Source organism: Tachypleus tridentatus, chromosome 6 (genome assembly GCF_004210375.1).
Source record: "Tachypleus tridentatus isolate NWPU-2018 chromosome 6, ASM421037v1, whole genome shotgun sequence".
NCBI classification, from domain to species: Eukaryota; Metazoa; Arthropoda; class Merostomata; order Xiphosura; family Limulidae; genus Tachypleus; species Tachypleus tridentatus.
Window position 1 is genome coordinate 52024810 of NC_134830.1, and position 16363 is coordinate 52041172.

General features: G+C 35.5%; 1 protein-coding gene across 2 annotated transcripts in view; it reads left to right on the forward strand.

Annotated features, from left to right (window-relative positions):
• Positions 1-529: 529 nt before the first annotated feature.
• LOC143252499 (bestrophin-3-like) overlaps positions 530-16363 on the forward strand; it is a 36490-nt gene continuing 20656 nt past the window's right edge. Inside the window, exon 1 of one of the 2 annotated variants that reach the window (XM_076504729.1) lies at positions 530-1250. In XM_076504729.1, the coding sequence (XP_076360844.1) occupies positions 1072-1250 (179 nt within the window). In that variant the 5' untranslated portion in view covers positions 530-1071. The remainder of the gene's footprint in view (positions 1251-16363) is intronic. The other variant, XM_076504728.1, reaches the window with a different exon arrangement.

The following is a 16363-nucleotide window of genomic DNA, read 5'->3' on the forward strand; positions in this document are numbered from 1 at the left end:
TGCACAATGGGCTATCTTTGGTCTGCTCACCACAGGTATCGAAACCCGGTTTATAGCGATGCGAGTCCGCAGACGTTCCTCTGTGCTACTTAGGGGGAGGCAATAAAATAATAATAATATAAAAATGTTTAAATATATTTTGTCCTCTTTGATTTCATTACTTGATGTCACTAGTACATTTAGTTTATTCATCTGTCTGGTATTTTCTTAAAAGCTGTAATCTACAAAACGTGTGGCTGTAAGCGGGGAGAGTAATAGTGGATTTGGGGATATGGGTAATTCCTCTCTTTTTGTATTGTTTAAAAGATTTATGTCACACTTCTGAAAGTGTGTTATGTAATAATATTACCTTAAATATAATGTATTAGGATGTAATTGATAAGTATTAATAACGTTTTTGTTTGTTTTTTTAATGTGCTAATTTGGTCGAAAATTCGAGACCAAGGTCTTCTTACGCGTTTAACATTGACATTTCTTGCCAAACACAGTTCAACATTTTTTGGGTCTGACGGCATTTGGGTTCGAGAATAAAGCTGTTGCGTTTGCCTTTTCAGCCTCTTGCATCTGTTATCTGGCAACGAGTTTGTGATTTCGGCTTGAGCTCTGTCTGTGACTGTTGAAACTTACGGTTCCAAGGGAAACTTCACAAGAACGTCACGCAAAATCATTTTGATGAATTAGTTTGTCACTTTGATGCTTAATTTCATTCAGCTACGTGTGAAACAAATAGATAGTTACAAATATCAATACGTGAGGATTTTTTTTTCCTTTTGTTATATTAAATCTATTAGCACAATCGATGGGTGCTTTTAGAAATGAAAATGGAGAAAAAGGAAAGGAGCGTGTGATTTGCGTTCGAACAGTAATCGAAAGCCATGCCTCAAACTGGCCTAACAGATATTACACAGTTGCATTTATGTTAACACGTCTGATAACAGTTAACCATAATTAGGAGTGCAATAGACAAGACCGCGTTGGGTGATATTTTTTACCAGAAATCTTCGTCTTTAGTTGTGGTGAGCTAACACAATATTTTCAGTTGCTACATGATCTATTTGGTTTTAGGGTAAAATGACGGTGAGTTACCAGTATGACGTTGCTTCGTCCACATCAGGAGGGTTGATAAAACTCCTCTTTCGATGGAGAGGCAGCATCTGGAAAATGGTTTACAGAGAACTTCTAGTTTTTTCTGTCAGTTACGTGATATTGACAGCTATGTATCGTGTAGTTTTGGACGAACCTAACAAGAGGTAAGACTCGTCTTCAGTTCTTTGTTTAACAGCTGGTCCGGATACATTAATCCGGCGTTTGGTGCAACTTGAAATCAGTGAGTTATTAACAAACTCAAATAAATCAATAACAGTTTGTTTTTCTTTCATATTTTTGGGACGAACGTGGCATACAAGTTATTGTATCGGATTTTGCATCTGAAGGTTCACGTCTCACGTCCCGTTGCTGTAAAATCGTGGTCCCCAATATAGGGATATGAGGGCGTTATAATAATGACGGTCGAATCCCACTGTTTGATTCAAGATTAAGGACAGTCTGTGTACCTTTGAATGAAACAAACCAATATAGAGCAAATTTCATTATTAAAAAATTACTGGAACGAAGTCGCAACGGTTTCACTGACCATTTTGAATAGTCTTAAAATAAGCTTGGTAGTCATTTCCCGTTAGCACGAGGTTTTATTATTTAGGTAGTTCAGTCTGTAAAACGTTAATAGTCACATTTTGCATTAAAAATCCAAAACTTATCGCTGAGGAATTTAATTTCAGGAGAATAACAATATGACTTTATTAGTTATAATAGAGTGTTTAATAACACGAGTTAACACACAAAGTATAAACAAACATACCACATGAGCAACGTTGTAGTGAATACCATTAATTACTACTTGGACCTCTTATGTATTTTACATGAAGAAATGGGTAATTTTACTCAACACTGGGTGTTATAACAGGAAAAGACGTAGACATTTTTAATATGATGTGATATACTAAACCCAGATAACTTGCGGGTAATTTGAAGGCTAGATATAATGTAAATACATGCTGGTCAAAAGGTTGGTTGAAGCAGGAAACACATTTATCCAAACGTTTTCTGTTTGAAGGGTTTACAACAACAACAAAAAAGTAGTTTTTTTCAGGTGTAAATATAATGTTATGTACCACATTGTTTCAGGTATAAATATAATGTTATGTACCACATTGTTTCAGGTATAAATATAATGTTATGTACCACATTGTTTCAGGCATAAATATAATGTTATGTACCACATTGTTTCAGGTATAAATATAATGTTATGTACCACATTGTTTTAGGTATAAATATAATGTTATGTACCACATTGTTTCAGGTATAAATATAATGTTATGTACCACATTGTTTCAGGCATAAATATAATGTTATGTACCACATTGTTTTAGGTATAAATATAATGTTATGTACCACATTGTTTCAGGTGTAAATATAATGTTATGTACCACATTGTTTCAGGTATAAATATAATGTTATGTACCACATTGTTTCAGGTATAAATATAATGTTATGTACCACATTGTTTCAGGTGTAAATATAATGTTATGTACCACATTGTTTTAGGTATAAATATAATGTTATGTACCACATTGTTTCAGGTATAAATATAATGTTATGTACCACATTGTTTCAGGCATAAATATAATGTTATGTACCACATTGTTTCAGGTATAAATATAATGTTATGTACCACATTGTTTTAGGTATAAATATAATGTTATGTACCACATTGTTTCAGGTGTAAATATAATGTTATGTACCACATTGTTTCAGGTATAAATATAATGTTATGTACCACATTGTTTCAGGTATAAATATAATGTTATAAAACCACATTGTTTTAGGTATAAATATAATGTTATGTACCACATTGTTTCAGGTGTAAATATAATGTTATGTACCACATTGTTTCAGGTATAAATATAATGTTATGTACCACATTGTTTCAGGTATAAATATAATGTTATAAACAACTTTGTTTTAATTGTAAATATAATGCTATATAGCACTTTAAGTGTAAATATAATGTTATATAGCACTTTGTTTTAATTGTAAATGTAGTGTCATGTAGTGCTTTGTTTTAATTATAAATGTAGTGTCATGTAGTGCTTTGTTTTAGGTCTAAGTATAATTTCTTACACCACTTTCTTTGAAATGTAAATATATTATAATGCTGTGCACCATTTTGTTAGTTATAATGTTTTGCCTTAAGTATAATTTTTTACGTTACTTTGTTTCAGGGCTGTTCTCTTGTTAATAAGTTCTTTTTTTATAAAATAACATTTTTCTTTGTTAGACGTGTCTCACGTATCGTATAAAACACGTAAATAAGTAATATTATGGGCTGCGTTTCGCCAGCTCCAAGGCTCGATTCCATAATATGCCACTGGACATACTCTGCACTTTCGGCTGTAAGTACATTATAATAGTAATTCATGTGCAGAAATTAGGGCCAACTGTGCCTAATCCTTAGAGATATTTGATTCGTGTCGCGTAAAGATGCCGTTTAGGTTGAAAAAAAAATCGAAAGTTTCACTTTTAGTGTAACTACCAGTAATGTAGATAAAATGAACTATTCTTCTACAACAAAAAATAATTATAACATGTTGCTTAGAAGTTATATATAATAGAATAAACGTTTTTAAAGTAACACTACAATCTTCATCACTTTGCAATAAATTTCAATAAATCTTTCAATGATTTTGTTAATTTCAAATCGCAGGGACTTATCAGTTCACTTCATAAAAACGTGTATAATTTAACAAATTAAGAAATGATTCAATATGCTATCTTAAGGGAATGTGATTAATAAATAAATGTACATTAATAATGTTTGTTTGCAGTTAAGCACAAAGTTAGGCTGTCTGTGCTCTTTCCACCTTGCGGGGCCCAGAATGGCCTGGTGGTTAAGGCACTCTGCTCGTAATATGAGGGTCGCAGATTCGAATCCCCGTCGCGCCAAACATACTCGACCTATTAGACATGGAGACGTTATTACACGATGGTCAATCCCATTATTCGCTGGTAAAAGAGTAGCCCAAGAACTGGCGGTGGGTGGTGATGACAAGCTGTCTTCTGTCTTGTCTTATACTGCTAAATTAAGGACGGCTAACGCAGATAGCCATCGTGTAGCTTTGCACGAAATTAAAAAACAACAAACAAACTTCCTACCATGGGTATCGCAACCTAATTGCTAATGTTGTAAGCCTGCAGACATTCAGCTGTGCCACTTGAGTGCTACAAGTAAAATAATAACACAATTACCAAGTTAAACCTTTTACAGTTGTGTGCATCGTAACGTTAAAGTAATGTATTAGCAAGTTTTGGTTGTTATATTTAAACTGATGTATATTTTTGAGATCCAGGAAATGAAAAATTCTGTTGGTTTGTTTACTTAAAAAACAAGTCGCTTCATCTTGTAACTTGATTATATACAAGTGACGCGCCCTCTCATTAGGACTAGTTTTTCCTGTCTTAGGACGAAGAGTTCACGATAGGATGTCTGCACTGTATCCTCCTCGAGAATCGAACTCAGAATTTTAGCGTTACAGGATCTTCGTGTTACTGCAGAGCCACTGTGAACTTACTTTATTTGTTTGTCCTTAAGCGAAAACTTGCACACTTGGCTATCTATGCTATATCTTCCACGAGGACAGGACCCAGAAATCTAGTATTGTTAGTCCTCAATCTTGCAAGCCTAGCGGTCCGTCCAGTGGTTAGACAGCCATGTTTTGATTCAAGGTTACGTGGTTTGTACTGCGCTATCCACCCCCAATCTCATTTTGCACTCTGAGGTGTTATAAAAGGTGTCAAATCCAAGCATTCAACTAGAGTAGCTCACGATTATACTATACTGCTTCTATCTAGTCTATCACTTTAGAATTACGGCGGTTAACGAAGATAGCCCTTGAGTAGCTTGGTGGAAAACTCAAATCTTACTGCTAAACCATCGCAGAAGTATCAGTAGGACCAGAATTATTATTATGAAAAATATCAATTCTATGGAGAGGCATCCACTGTCGATAGTGTTTTATGAACAACTTGCAGAGACACGCAAAACATACACGATCCAATTAGTATATCTCTATTGAAACAGTACTTCTTTAAGTTCAGAATTTCTATACTAATACAAAATATTTCTAATTATAGATACTAAAATCTACAAGTCCACTTGTCTTAAGCCTAACATTAGTTAAGCCTTTATTAATTAAACACGGTCAATATTAAATAAAGATATAAATTAACACTAACTTGTGTGCGTTTTTTGCTTACGTTTAGTTAGGGTTAAACTTTACCTACTTCATGCTATCAACAAATAAGCTTATAATATACTCTTCAAAAAAAGAAACGCAAAAGGGATATTTTTGTTATTTTAAAGAGAAAGATATGTAATAATGTTACAAGCTCAGAGTATGTGATGTTACACGTGTTAAGGCACTGATAGTCAGACCAAAATGACAATAAAAGTTGTGCACTTTGAAAACGGAGGAAAACATCGGATTTTTCGTCAAAACGCATTCGTGTCTAATAAATTTGTTTGAGAGATCTGCATGTTCTGCAAGTGTAACATGTGCAAAATCCTTATAAAAGTGACGGGTTCTCGGTTTCCATAGCTCAGTGTTAAGCCACCGACACGCAATACAGTTACGCCAAGACTGACTGAAGCACAACGCAACAACGCCATTGGTCGCTTGGAAGCAGGCAAATCTCGATCAGATGTTGTCAGAGCTGTGAATGTACACCCAAGCACCATCACAAGGCTATGGAATCGTCACCAACAACATGGATCAACTTGTGACCGTCCACGATCTGGCAGACCTCGTGTGACCACGCCCGCACAAGATCGCTACATCCGGTTACGTCACCTTCGGGATAGGACCACCACTGCGACGTCTACTGCCTCAACCATACCAGAGCTGCGTAGGGTTTCCGATCAGACCGTACGCAACTGTCGAAGAGATTCTTAGGCCCCATGTGCAACCCATCATGGTGAACGTCAACGACGTTTTTTTAACATGACAACGCCCGTCCTCACACAGCCCGACTCACCACTGTCTTCTTGAGACACCACAACATCAACGTTCTTCCCTGGCCCTCCAGATCACCAGATTTAAACCCCATCGAACATCTTTGGGACGAGTTGGACCGACCTCTGCGACGGCGACAACCTCAACCGCAGACTCTACCTCAGCTTGCAGCAGCTTTGCAGGCTGAGTGGATAGCCATTCCACAGGATGTGATTCGTCATCTCATCGCTTCCATGGGCAGGAGATGCCAAGCAGTTATTGATGCACACGGGGGTCATACTCGTTATTGACGTTGAGTGACGTTAAACTTCACCTAGTGAGCGTGGACTTCGCCTTTGCAGACTTTGGATGTTCAGCAGTGAATGTGCAAAGTTTCACACATGTCATACAGAACTACCCGGAATAAACTTGTTAACAATATGTCTCAAATTTTGCCTTTTGCGTGTTTTTTTTGTTTTTTTTTTTGAAGAGTATATTTAATGACCTAACGTTAGTCAAAAACGTTGATGAAATGTGCGACCGTTTTCAGGACAGATAGAAACTAAGCATAATAGATAAGGAATATCTTACGATTGTTTCAGCATTTACGATTTGAACCTCATTTAACTTACTTTAAAATATGGTTGTTGAATCGAAAAAAATTAAATGTTAAAAAACATTACATGTTATTATTTAAACGACTTCCACTGTCCTTGTTTTACATAAATTGATCGCGCAGTTTCTTTCGAAACATTTTAAAACTAAAACTGTTTATCCTAACATTTAGGTTTTCAAGATCAATGTATTTTGGTAGCGCACCCTTGTCATAAATGTGATCACACCGTTTCTTTTATTTTCAGAACTTCGTAAAAAATCAGTGTTACTTTTCTGATTTTATTACAGCAGTAGAAAATAAATTCCATTTTCATGAAACTCAGCAAAATTCAAGAACGTTGTTTCCATGAAGGATACTGTAAAGAAAAGATGGTTTCATTACAGTTGACGGATAGTAAACTTCCGGCTCATATAAGATTGTTTGAAAGTGTGAATTCTGGTGTACTAAACGTAAATGTGCTTTAAAAGAACATCATTCAAACAACTTAATCCATTGTTGATTGTTTCCATTTTAATAGTCACGATTGCGTGATATTGCCCATTGCTGGAATTTTCATTCTTAAAAGAAAAATATCATATAAACGGTAAGATGCATTTTAGATCATAACAGTGGCGACGCCAACGGAGGGGGTTTTGGGTGGCTTGAGCCCCCCTCAGCCGCCCCAATATTGTTACCTACATATATTCATAAAATGTGGAAAACACAATCGTCATTGTTGCTCAACAATTAACATCAAAGAGACATAGATCTGTGGAACTCAACGTCTTCATTAAGATGAAAGTATGTGTCATGTTATAGACACATTTGCTGCCACTCACTAGAACAGGTGCATTGTTTTGAAGTAATATTGACTATAAACACAACATGAAAGATAGTTAGCCTGATAGTGACCTTCCTTTTCCTCAGACTGTATTAACTTCACATGGGATAATTCATTTCTTCTATGTAATCTATGTCTTTATGTTATATTTATTTTGATTTGTAGCTTTACTCTTAATGGTATATTAAATGTTCAATCTAAGCTAATCTTGATTTTCTTTATTATTATGTATTACCTTGGGTGGAATTTAGGTGAGTTTCCTCTTTTACATACACGCATATTTTCATAAACAGATTATTTCTAATTTGTAATAATGAATTATTAATCAGAGTATGAGTTTCCAATGAAAACTGCATTGAAAACGCAGTTCAAAATAGCACACCTTTCTGAAATGTACCTTGGTATTTACATTATTATAATTTACCATCTATACTTCATATTGATGGCATTTTGAGAAGCCCTCCACAGTTTGCCTCAGCTCTTCCCCTCCAACGAAAATATCCTGGTGCTGCCACTGGATCATAAATTTTGACAAATTTTCTGCAAACCCTACATTGTTACGTAAACATCGTCTTCCAAAACTATGTTTAAGACAAACACAGAGTGAAAAAAAAAAAGAGACTATTAGAAATGTCTTGTGGAATTAGTTTCTTTAGCCATTTTTCTTATGGCCAGGTGGTTAAGGCACTCGACTCGTAATCTGAATGTCGCGGGTTCGAATCCCCATCACATAAAAAATGCTCGACCTTTTAGCCGTGGGGGTATTATAATGGTATGATCAATTCCATTATTCGTTGGTAAAAGAGTAGTCCAAGAATTAGCGGTGTGTGGTGATGACTAGCTGCCTTTCCTTTAGCCTTACACTTCTAAAATTAGGGACGGCTAGTGCAGACAGTAATCGTGTAGCTTTGCACGAAATTCAAACGAAATCAGTTTTCTTGTAAAAACTTGATTTTGAGGTGTTGCTAAAAGCTAGTTAGCTTTCGGTGAACTTCAGATATTTGTTTTATTTCTCTAACGATACAAAGACATATGACCAACTATACTGAAGTGACTCTGTGGGTCGGCGGATTTTCTATGCAACTGCAACTTTTTTCATTGTTTTAGGTTGGCCTGAATGGCTTGCGACGTGTTTCGAACCTTGCTGCAGCCCGAAAAATTATATTTTACGAATTTTTACCGCTCTGTTAAAGAACTATCAAGACTTTCTTCTTCGAAATGTGCCCCTTGGCTCTACGTTTTTCGGTTAGATTTCTTATGATCTTCCAAGCATATTCCAATTGTATTCACGGGGCATTATACAGTGAAAAGATGAAACATTCCCAACGAACGAACGTTTAGTAGCCAAATGCAACACACTATTGTATTGCCATATACAAGGTGATCGGAAAGTCACTGTTTTGTAATCATATTTTATTATATTTCAGATTTTGATCCCAATATGGTTTTAACAACTGAAGAACGTGTATAGCTCTTCGAACACGTATTCCGAGAAGGTGGTAGATACACAGATTATTTATAATTGTCATTCATATTTACCTCTTGTATTCTATATTGAAACATGTCTGTTAATAAATATATAAGTGCACAGTGATTTTCCGAACACTCTGTACAGTGTCTTCGTAATGTACAATATTTAGATAAACATTACACAATGGAAAATATCCACGGTAAAAACCCAGGATTATCGCAGTACTTATCCACCCAGAGAGCGGCTCCTCTGATACCATGTGGTGACCTCAATTAATATTACTTGACCTTTCGTTTTTTATCGTTGTCCATGAACGTTTAGCCTTTTATAAGTAAATCGTGCCCTAGCATGTTGATTTTTGTATTATCACATTCATTCTATATTTGCCCAGACCCACGAGCATACTGTAAACTCTAAATTGGATTCAATTGATTCTATATTTATAATGAGCTTTTTTATGTTGAAGTTCGAAGGGAAGGGGCATTTTCCAAATACTTCTAAGTCATTACGAAAGTCACGCACGTGAGCGCGACAGATTTAGCCTTCTCTTTGGCTTCATTTCAAAAGTCGCCGGAGCACGTGATAATCTATTTGAGTTGTTAATTTATGTAATCATTTAGTGGAACTAAAATATAATAGATTATTTCTACGAGCAGTTTTATTTAACTTATTTTCTTTTCATCAAATATAGTAGTGTTTTCGTTATGTTATAATCCTATATCTTAAAAATTCAAACATGTTTCTTTGTTTCATTTATTCGCTCAAAGCTTCGCAAAAGATATGTATCTGCTCTCGCTGTCCCTAATGTTGAAATGGCAGATATCAGGTAGTTAACACACGCCCCTTTAACTCTCGCTGCAGTACTCTGACCGAATGAAAGAATTTTACCGGCATTTTTAGCCGCGCCATAGCGGCTTGTAGAATGAATCTGAGTTTTTTTGTATACTATAAATTTTTAGCTCGTAGCTCTGTTATCTTTTAACCGCTCTGATATTTAATTAGAGTTTAGGATTCAGGAGGCCAAACCCTTTCAATTGATGTATTTGACCACGCCCTTATAGATTAATTTACTCTAATCCTGCTTAAAATAAATAGTAAAATCGAATCGCGTATAAACTCGCACCATGATACTGTTGGCGTAAAAAAATATAGCTAATAGAAAGAAAAAGTCGCATAGATTAATTTACTCTTAACTCCCCAGTGCTGTTGATGATTCCCTCTTATTACTGTGGGCTGTTTTGTGTTCTTGCAAGGCGTACTTTTAGCATGATGTGTGACGCCTATAAATTCCCGAGTTTCAGAAATGACGTGATGTAATAAGTGTGTGATGCCTTGAAGTTTCTTACATTTTTTTGGGGGGAGGGGGCAGTAATACAATATCTAAACACCAAAAAGATATTGGACAGTTAGTTAATCAGTTAACAAGTACGTCAGACGACGAGTCAGTTAATCTGTGAGTTAGGCCTATCAACGAAGGTAGCCTGTAGAATGTTATCAAAAGGTAAATAACTTACTACAAAGAAGTGAAGTGGATTGGTTATTTTTATCAATTAATTAAAAAAGAACCTGTCCATATATAGAAACTATTACAACTATTAATAGGTGAAAATGTATAAAACTAAGAAGAAACTTCAAAATACGATACGTAGACACACGAGATTGAAAATAACTGCCCTAAGACGTAATCCATTACAACACACACACCTACAAAATACGAAGCATGAATTTTCGGCTAATGAACGCTTAATCTATTTTTTTAAATCGCTTTTCTCTAAACAGTGAACACTTTAGCACTACTGTTGTGATTTGTTTATGTATAAAATGATTTTATTTTAATCACCTTATACTATCGAAATGTTTGTGTTCTGTTTTTCGCAGACACGTAACTATTACACGTCTACTACAGCAACAATTATCAAACATAATATGTTCTAGATGGTCTTTGGAAGTGTATTCCAGATTAGACTTTTTGTTCTGAGCACAAGGCTAAACAGTGGAATATATGTGCTGTACCCACTGTTAGTATCGAAACCCGGTTTTTAGCGATACAATCCTTCAGACTTAATAATACGTCATTTATAAAATGAAGGGCCTCCCTGTAGACCCGTTGTAATCAAGAAATCTTTTATCTAGTTTGTTTTGTTTTTTTGTAAAATATATGTACATATACATATAATTTGTTACTTTAACTCAAAATCAAGCCGAAACAAAAAACGCTGCATCAACTGAAAAGATCCCAGGGTACAAGCTACAACGTGGGATTACAAAATGAACCCTAGAATAGGACCCACATGGTGGGGATACACCGGCTATCAGTCTTAACCTCCATTCGCCAGTCTCACATAATAAATAGCAATAGATGTAGAAATAGAAATTAGGAGAGCGAGATGTGGGTGCTCAAGTTATATATATATATAGTGTTTTTATTGTTGTTTTAGAATTGTTGTAAAGCTATACAGAGGAACTGTCTCTGTACAGCAGTCCATTTTAATTGATGACAGCTGTTCAACAGTACTTACTGCAAATGTTTTCGAATCCTGTTTCTTTGTTCGTACAAAGATAGACAAGAGTTATTTGCTGATACCAGTCCCTAATGTTGAACTAAGTGTGGTATTCTGGTTTACTGACTTATTCAGAAGTAAACTTAGCATCGTAAATAACAAGAGTTTCGAAAGGAAATACTTATAGAGTTAAGCAGCAAATCTAACCCGACCGAACTGCAAAATAAAAGGCTAAACAATGCACTGAACACGATAAAATCAAGATTTATTTATAAAAACAACTCGAAAATATGCAGTGCTCCTAGGTAGCTTAGATAAATCCAACATAATTCTCTTGAAAGTTTTCATATAGATGCTATTAATTATTTTAAAACGTCATCCTTCATAGAGCGCACGTGCTACTGAACTCATTGGTTGTTTTATGTTAATATAGGGGCGTTTCAAAATTTAAACTTGTTGATGTTACCTGACAGCCAATAGAATTATTCCTCAACGTACCTGTGAGAAACGTCTAAGATACCTTCATGGAACACCTCTTTGACGTTACAAAATCAACCTATCAAATAAAAGTCAGTATTGCACAAGGCGTATTCATATATGTAAAAGTCTACAAGCTTTCTATAGCCGAGAATATGTCTGATTTTCTTAATATATCTAATTTCAATAAATTAAAGTTTAGCTTTCTAATTTAAAAGAGCAAAGAAAATATAGAATCTTTAAGTACCATATTAGTTAGATCAGCAGCACTCACTACCTTATGGCTAGTCTTATCTGATCAAACAGTGGGATTTGACCACCACTCTCTCAAAGCATTCGTAACCCAAAATTGTAAAGCGTAGCTTTCTGTAAACAGATATGTGAAACCACGAACCTTTGGAAACACAGTCCAGGCAAGCTGGTTGTAAGATTACACCAGGCCACTTTCTTAAAAAGTAACACCGTAAGCTATTTCCATGAAATCGTGAAAAAATCAAACACAGTACATTGCAATTTATTTCTGCGTTAAAAAAAAGTAAATCGCTCGCTATAGAACTACATTTATCATGGAAATTAAATAAATTAGAAAGGTGTCATATCAATATAAATCATATCTACGAAAAATGGCATAAAATGACTATAAAAAAGACCATCACAGTTGTGTCAAACCAAGATGATCTAACCCTGTTCTTAACTTAGAAATTAGTGCAAAAATCGTTCACAAAACACATATATCTGACCTGTCTTTTCTCTCGTTGTTTATTATATGCCACAGAAAAATATATCTCAAATATTGCTTCCGATTAACAAGAGGTGGCGTATCATGTCCTTTACTTGGGGGAGTAACTAAAACTAACGAACATGAAAGTGCATCTCAGAACGGCTAGTATTGGTATTGACACTTTTATTAACAAAGCAGAGAATAACGATTCGACTTTCCTAAGTCATTTTCAGGTTAATCTGAAGTTGGTTTTTCGTAATCAAGAATAACTTGGTAGTGGTTTCGGTTTTGTATTTCCCAAGCTCTTAAGGAGCTTACGAGACAACCAGGGACTGCTCAGAAACGTTCGTTTCTCTTCAACTTCGAACGCGGAATTAGGGATAAGCATTTAAGGTATACGGTTAATATCTCGGCTTAAGTAATGGATGGGCGTGAAGAGGAACATATCTGTACTTCCAAACATTCAATGTTGTTGATTGAAGTGGAAATAATTAACAAAATATATCATATAGATACAATAAAATTCATTCGAATTAATTTGATAATTTGTTGCAAAAACTGATACAAATGCTTGAAATATATATATGTACAACGTAAAGTCCAAGAAAAGAAACATAAGTCACTATACATATTCCATTAATGATGTATTACATGTACTGTACTAGATCTAAAAACAATAAATTTAGCAATGTTACGTCTTAAAGGTTCCCCTTTCCTTCCTTTGTCCTCCCCCCTCCTTCACTTACTACTACTAATTCTTTTGGATCTAAGCCTTGTCCATCCAAACGCTTTCTTGCAAGGTTTTATAACTAAAAGGTTGAAGTGTAAGGTTCCCCGCTGGTACAGCGGTAAGCCTTCGGGCTTACAACGCTAAAATCAGGCGTTCGAATCCCCGCGGTAGACTTAGTAGATAGCACAATGTGGCTTTGCTGTACGAAAATACACACACACACACACACACACTTGAAGTGTAAGAAAAAACTTTGTTACAAGCTTCCAACTTTTTAGCTTAACTTACATACATAACCAGTCTCTCACTGTAAAGAACAAATAGATAAAGAATCACTCATGACATTGTACATTTATTGTCTTGGTGAAACCCACTTTAAAATATTTCACTAATATTATTATTCTGTAATCAAAATAAGGACTTGTGGATGGCTCTGAAGATCACCCTACCATTAAGACCAAATATTATTTCCCATAGTGGGATTCACTTTTGAATGTCGACATAACAAAGTTAGGTTGCTCAATTATCTAAAACATTTTATTTCACGTGAAAACCATACACTACCGTTGTAGTACAAAACGTGCAGATTAAGCCGTCAACATCAGTTAAATAGATCAATGGTACTTTTTCAACTTGTATAAATTTACAGTTGAGCAATAGTTTCACACTACGAACATTTATAATAGTAAATCAAAATATAAATCCAGTTTTCTCTCAACACTTTTTTCTTCTTCCAGAGAACGAATTTGTAGGTAAACTGTCACAAAGAATAATTTCACATATCATACAAACATGATCAAGTAATGAAATATCGAGGACATAGGCCTAACGTTTCCAACTAGTACAACACACTATCGTGGATTAGTTTCAAGAACACTGCAGGAATTCATTTAGCTACACCATAGTTAACAATTATCTTTTGGCGGCGTCTCTGTATAGCCCGACAGGCCAGCAGGCGACGTTAAAATGTCGTGGATAATTATTTCAATTTATAACGTAATATTGTCGGCATTTCAAATAAAAACTGTTAAACTGTTATGCTTACATATGAAAGTAAACTGTCTTTCAAAAGACTCGCATATATACTTTGAAACTAGATTTGAACATCCATACCAAATCGATGTCATCACCATATCGACGGTGATGTTACCCATTGTAGTTTAATAAATTATAGAAGAAAAAAAAGAAGTTTTACTAACCTGTGGAATGTAACACTCTCCACCTTCGACCTTTATTTATGGTATGTTTAACAGTTAATGGAGTAGCCCTGTGTTTTCTTTGTTCTTTCAGGTCGAGGCTTAGACGGACGACTGTACATTTTCTGTTGGTTCAAACTTCAACACATAGCAATGGCGGCCGCGTGTACACTTGCTCCTTCAATAATAAAAAAAAAAGAGTAGTGACTGGCCAGTCTAGTGTTCTTTACATCTATAGATCAAGCAAAAGTCATTTAAGACTTAGGCCTGGAGCCCGTTTATGAACTTTTCATCAGAAGTAAGATAAATAGTAAATATATACCTTTATGTCTCAAGTAGCTGAATGTGTGGAGCGTATTCATGGGCATATCACAATTCGAATCTTTCGAATTTTACCCGAGTACACTAATCACGTGGACAGGCCCCAGCTAATTTTAAGAGGTTTGCTGTGTATAAAGTTTCTGATAGAATTCCAGCCATTAGACATGGTATAGGACATTTTTAGTTTCGCGAGTAAGAATTTTTCATGGTATATGAAATCAGGGGCGTAGCCAATGGGGGGTTGGGGGTTAAACCCCCCATGGACCCAAACTTTTTAGACAAGTTCATTTGCCGCCTGTGAAGCTTCATAAAGATCTGTGATTACATAGCAGATAATTTCACACACAACAAATGGTCAAATGCAAATTTCTGATTGAACACTCTTCTAATACAACAAGTTTTGTCAGAACTAGAGAAATACAATCGAAGATCTATGAAAGGCTCAAACGCCTGTTCGTTCATGCCAGAACATCTACAACACAGTTTGGTTCAACTTTAATATCACGGTGAATGTATAATGAGGCCAGGCCATTCAATCGATCTTCAGTAATGGTATTTCTCAAATACGTTTTGAATCTTCTGAGAGTTGAAAACAAACGTTCCATTGAGCTCGTTGACACAGGCAGCATGGTAAATAGTTTCATCAGTCTAGAAATGACTGGAAACATTTCTGCATTGCACATTGCATATGCATCTATGACATTTTTTGGTCTGTTGTTTGCAAGTGATTTGTACCAAACCCTAAGTTCACCTACTGCAGCTAGTGAAGTGCTGTCAGTGTCAGCCTTGTATATATTGACCAACTCTTTAATTTGGTCACATTGTTGTGCTGTAGGTTCTGACCGTTCTGTGGTAGATCCTGATGATAGTAGACACATGAAGTTTGTAAGGATAGTTTTGTGACTGACAGACGGCCACATATTTGTGAAAGAAAGTGATCAACAAATGGTACAAATACAACAATACGAAAGTACTCCTCAGGGCTAGTGGTTTGTGGGTTAGTATGGTACATCTGTCTTTTAGCCTGCCTTGGCATTATGATGTCAATTTGAAGCTCACTACACAGAGTTTGAGCCTCACAGAAAATGTTGTTAAATTTATTCACAATATTATTTCTTAGTGGACGGATTAAATCTTCCACTATTTCTGCGTGATGCATTGCAGCACCTAATTCAATGTTCTGTTGCTGCAGTAAGTTGCACAAAGGTAAACTAAAGGAAAACAATTTAGCAATGGTAAGTAGAGTGATGATGAATTCTGGCTGTGTTATAGAACACAACAATTGATTGGCTTGCGTAGCAGAATCTCTGTCTTGCCAACCTGATATGGTCTCAAGGGCATTTGCAACTGCATGGATTAATTCTAGAAAGACAATGACTGAGTCATGCCTCTCAAACCGGGTGGGGCAGAGACCTTTCAAACTTTTTTTTTCGATTCAGATGCTTTATTCTCCACCGAAAGAG